The sequence below is a fragment of the Mus pahari genome, chromosome 3, assembly GCF_900095145.1.
Source record: "Mus pahari chromosome 3, PAHARI_EIJ_v1.1, whole genome shotgun sequence".
NCBI lineage: Eukaryota > Metazoa > Chordata > Mammalia > Rodentia > Muridae > Mus > Mus pahari.
This window is the reverse complement of record NC_034592.1, coordinates 156089473-156094299: the sequence shown is the minus strand read 5'-3', so window position 1 is coordinate 156094299 and position 4827 is coordinate 156089473. Positions and strand designations below refer to the sequence as shown.

At 51.2% G+C, this 4827-nt stretch overlaps 1 protein-coding gene across 1 annotated transcript in view; it reads left to right on the top strand.

Annotated features, from left to right (window-relative positions):
• Nucleotides 1-4355, top strand: part of Apcdd1l (APC down-regulated 1 like) — an 11932-nt gene extending 7577 nt beyond the window's left edge. Inside the window, 5 exon segments of the mRNA XM_021192820.1 lie at nt 2381-2519; nt 3595-3751; nt 3754-3867; nt 3870-4191; nt 4193-4355. Of these exon segments, the coding sequence (XP_021048479.1) occupies nt 2381-2519; nt 3595-3751; nt 3754-3867; nt 3870-4191; nt 4193-4355 (895 nt within the window).
• The last annotated feature ends 472 nt before the right edge of the window (nt 4356-4827 follow it).

Below are 4827 nucleotides of genomic sequence, written 5' to 3'. Positions count from 1 at the left end.
GAGAGGAGAGGAGAGGAGAGGAGAGGAATGAAAGAAAACAAAACTAAAATATAGAAGGCCTTGTCTTTAAATGGAAGCCACTAACACTAAAATAGCCTTCAGATGTGAGGCTGTGACACTGGGTGTCTGAGAACAGGAATTCAAGTCCAAGCAGTAGTAATAAGTGCAGTGTCTGGAACACGGACGAGGGACAGACAGGGTGACACTCAGGGACAGCTGGTGACACTGGGAGAATACTGCTTATTGTTAATGGAGATGAAGGCAGATTAGGACTCTGGGTCAGGAACTGACCATTTTTTGTTGTTGTTGTTGTTGTTGTTGTTGTTGTTGTTGTTGTTTTGTTTTTCGAGACAGGGTTTCTCTGTGTAGCCCTGGCTGTCCTGGTCGTCCTGGAACTCACTTTGTAGACCAGGCTGGCCTGGAACTCAGAAATCCACCTACCTCTGCCTCCCGAGTGCTAGGATTAAAGGTGTGCGCCACCACGCCCGGCTGCGTACCCCATATTTACTTAATCAGATTAAGCATGGTAGCTCACATCTGCAATCCTAGCACTTTGGAGGTAGAGGCAGGGAGTTCTCAAAAAAAACCAATAGAACAGCAAAGTACAAAAAAATGGACAGAAGGAAGAATAAATTCAGCTATCTGAAGAGCTGTTTGAACCTTGGGCCATCCAGCCATCACAAAGCATGCATTGAGTGCCTACTGAGTACTGTACACTCAGTTGCAAAGCTAGCTGGAGCAACTTCTGCTCCCCCATAGCTACCACTTGTGAGAATCCCAGGGTGGACACTAGTGACGAGATCCCAAGCCCACCTGCCTTCCTTACACTTTCCAAGTGTCCCTAAAACCCAGGATCTGGGAGGTAGAGAAACGCGACACTGCTGAACAGAAGGAGAGCCTCAAGTCTTTCAAAATGACTTCAAAATGAATCCCTTTCCACCGAAATCCGCCTCTGCTGCTCAGGCCTTAATTCAGAGGAGGTGAGTTGATTACCAGCCCCCCACCATCTTGTTCCAAGAGACACCATGAAGGCTGACCGGGTCCCCTCTCCTGGGAGGAGTTCAGGGGCTATTCTCCCCCTCCCTTCCTGCCACCTGGCCAGTCCCGGTGGCCTCCGCAGGCTGGAAAAGTGATTGAGAAACAAGACACATAGAAAGGTGTCATTGCAGACCAGCGCCAGATGTACAGACATTAAATTAAAGGTCTGCTCAGCCACCCCCCTCCTGGGGAGGGGGAGGAAGATCGTTTGTGAGAAGGAAACGCTGCAGTCAAATCCCCAAATAGCGCCTCTGCTCTCGGGGCCCGAGCCTTGCCCACGGCCCAAACCAGATGGTAAACACTGAACATTTTTAGAAGTTAATTTAAAACCAATTTGATCCCCAAATTTATCGCCCAGATATAGAATACTAATCAATCAGTCCGTGCTCCACCACAGTCATCCGGGCAGGCATCACCTCTGGGGCTTAATTAGACATTGGTACATGCCATGGGAGAAATGGCATGGTGGAATGGGCTCACATCAGTATGAAGCTGGCAAGTGTGGGACTGGGGGCTTTGTCTGATAACACATAGGCCTCTGGCCTCTGTTGAGGACACCTTAGAGACTTTCAATGGGGACAGGAGCATGTGTCATCCTCTTTAACTGTCCCTGAACAGGAAATGCCTTTTCTGTCCCCTCACTCACCTGCCTGCCCCAAATCACTTGTCCCAAATGACCGGTCAGCTCCTGCAATGTCCCTCTGCACAGGGATCATACACATATAAGGTCACAAGTGTGTCCCCGTGAGTGTGGCAGGAAAGAGCTACTCGGTATTATTTCCATGCTGTGCATTTGGTCCTGTCAATACACATTAGTGTGAGCACAGTTCAGAATGTAGGTTAAAAGGCCTAAATTAGAGGGAACTTTTATCAGCCAGCCTCCCAATTACCAACACTCTGGCTAACTGCCACTGCCTCCTCCATCACAAACAAGTCTGTCGCCATTTACCAGGGTTTTAAAGTGCCTTCCAGTCCTCCGGGTCAGAATCCCCCCAAACAGCAGCTAGGCCTGATGGTGTTCATCTGTTATCTGAGCCCTGTGGAAGCTGAGGCAGAAAGGACTGCCTGGAGTTTGAACTCGGCCTCAGCTATATAGCAAGGCTCTCTCAAAATAATAATAATGAGAGATAATAAGAATAGGAATAATATCCAGAAATAAAACTTAATATAGGGTCACGTGCTATAGAAATAGAATGTCAGCCTCCTCACAGGAATAAATATTAATAGTAAGAGCTTTGAAAGGGTTGCAATCCAAACAAGAAAATAAAAATAATAAAAATAAAAAAAATAAAAAGTCCTCCCCCTTGCCTTTGCTGCTCCGGTCTCAGTTCTGTTCCCTCAGGAACAGCGGGAACAGGGTTGTCCGCCAGCTCCCAGCGCTCAACAGTGGCTATCCCAGGCCATCACATTTTCAGAGAAAAACGCTCTGCATTGACTTCTGGACAGCATCTCCCTTTAAGGAAAGAAGGAAAAGCGAGGGGGTGGGTTCTTTTTTGGCCTCTACTAAACGTTCTCACTCTAGAATGTAGACGGGCCGCTTCTACCCAGTGAGATTTAGTGTTTCCTGTTGAAGGGTATTCACCCACCTCAGCAGAGCTGAGCCTGGGTGACTTCAAGTAATCAAAAGCCAGAAGAAGCCGCTGCAAGATCAGGGTCTCCAGTGCAACTTGTTTTGTCTGCTGTAATAAACGCTGGAGGCAGGGCATGGTGTGGTTCATGCTCTCAATGGCAGCACGTTAGAGACGTAGAAGAATCGAACGCATCAGGCCAGCCCGAGCTACAAAGCAAGGTCAAGCAGAGGCAAGGACCACGAAGGCAGGCCAGGAAGATGAGTCCTGTTGACAAGTGTGGGGTCAACAGAGAGACTCTACCTCAGAATATGGTGACATGCCATATGAAGAAGACGCCCCTGGTCAACATGAGGCCTCCACATGTGCCCGCACATACAGTGACATACACCCTCACCACACACACACACACACACACACACCATACACAGAAACCATGCTGGCGTTGGTGCTGCCATGCAGCTCTGGGACAGGTCCTGCGGGGCAGTGTGCAACTGTGGACAACTGGGAGGGGTTCAGCGTAACCCCCTAGCATTAGGTCAGGCAAGCAAACCTGGGCAGGGCTTCTTCTAACCCACCTAGATACGTCAGTGGGTTTCTCGTCCCTTCAGCAAGTATGTGTTTACGGGGAGCCTGGGAGTTGGGGGTCATCGGGACCTCAGACTAGAGAGTTTTTGCAATTTCCTGTCTAGCGCAGAAGGGAAGGAGGGAGAGGAGGACCAACATGAGGAGAGGTGACTGGACAGGGCTGGAGGCTGCGTTATGAACTTCAGGCCATTGATGGGCTGAGGCCTCCTTGGGGAAGAGGGTGACTTTACCTTCTAAGTCCAAGGACACCCAAGAGGCCAACCTGAGGGCAAAGATGGCTGACAACCAGTAAGTGGGCCTCACCTGTACCTGACTAGCCTTGGGGCCCTGCACTGGGAGACCATTCCAGTTAATGCCTGGCTCTCCCTGCTGCCTGACCACTCTGTTTCACCTTTGGCAGCACCACACTCCGTCCCGCCTGGCTTGCAGTCTCGTCGTCCGCTCCGACGAGCACTACCCGTCTGTGCTGCCTTCCTGGCCAGCCCCGCCCCTGCACCTCGGTGGCCACTGGGTCAGCGCGAGCTGTGAAGCGAGGTCAGTGGCGCTGTTCCTCACATGGGCTTCAGATTTGATGACCACCAGCGCTCCTGAGAAGGGTACTACCACCACCATTCCTCTGACCCTGCCTGCCACCAGCCTACCTTCACAGCGTTTGCAGCTGGTCACTACTCCAAAACCCCAGGGTCCACGGTGGCACTGAGCTGATGTTTGAGATTACACGGGTCCATGTGACCCCCATGGACCAGGTCACTACAGACATACTCAACTGCTCCAAGCCAAGCAGCTGTGGTGGCCCAGGGATCTGGTCAGTAAGTACTGTGAGGGATGTCACAGCCACCAATGGGTGCCTGCCCTTGGGCATCAGGCTCCCACATGTAGAGTATGAGCTGTTCAAAAAGGAACAAGACCCCCATGGGCAGAGCTTGCTCTTCATGGGACAGAGGCCCACAGATGGATCCAGTCCTGACACTTCTGAGAAACACCCTACCTCCTCCCAGCCCCACCCCCCTCTGCAAGAGGCAGGCCCAAGAAGCCCCCAGGCCCTCACAGAAAAGGCCTCCAATGCAGAAGCTCCCCATTGGGTGGGCACCATATCTTCCTGTCAGCTCTCTCCCCATGCTACTCCTGCCTCAGGGACTGGCCCCCTTTGAATGGCTATGACATCAGCCTTTAACTTCCGGGTGGCCCCTTGAACACTGTGTGGCCCTCCTACAGACACCCACCTGGCTCTGTGTTGTCACAGCATTACAGGGAAAGGACAGCCCTTCTCCGTTGCTCTGTCTTGGATGGACATATGACCCTGCCACTTCTAGTCTAGCCTGTATTCAGGGGTGCAGACCAGAGACCTAGATACGGCTGCAAAACATTGTTTCTAAAACCCTACTGCTAGTTTTAATCCTGTCACTGGTTGGTGTCAGTCTACCGGCCCTTCCTCACCTTGGGTATTGAGACAGAGAGAACATCGTATCGTATGATGGTGCCCAAGGAGCTTCCTTCCGCTTGGCCAGGTTCTGGGTTGCGGTATAGAGATCATTAATTTGAATTTAGCAATACAAACTCAAGCCAGGGCATGAATTAAAGATGCAGCTTGGGGCTTTCAGTGCCTCTCAGCTCTCTGGCAAAGGCCTCATCT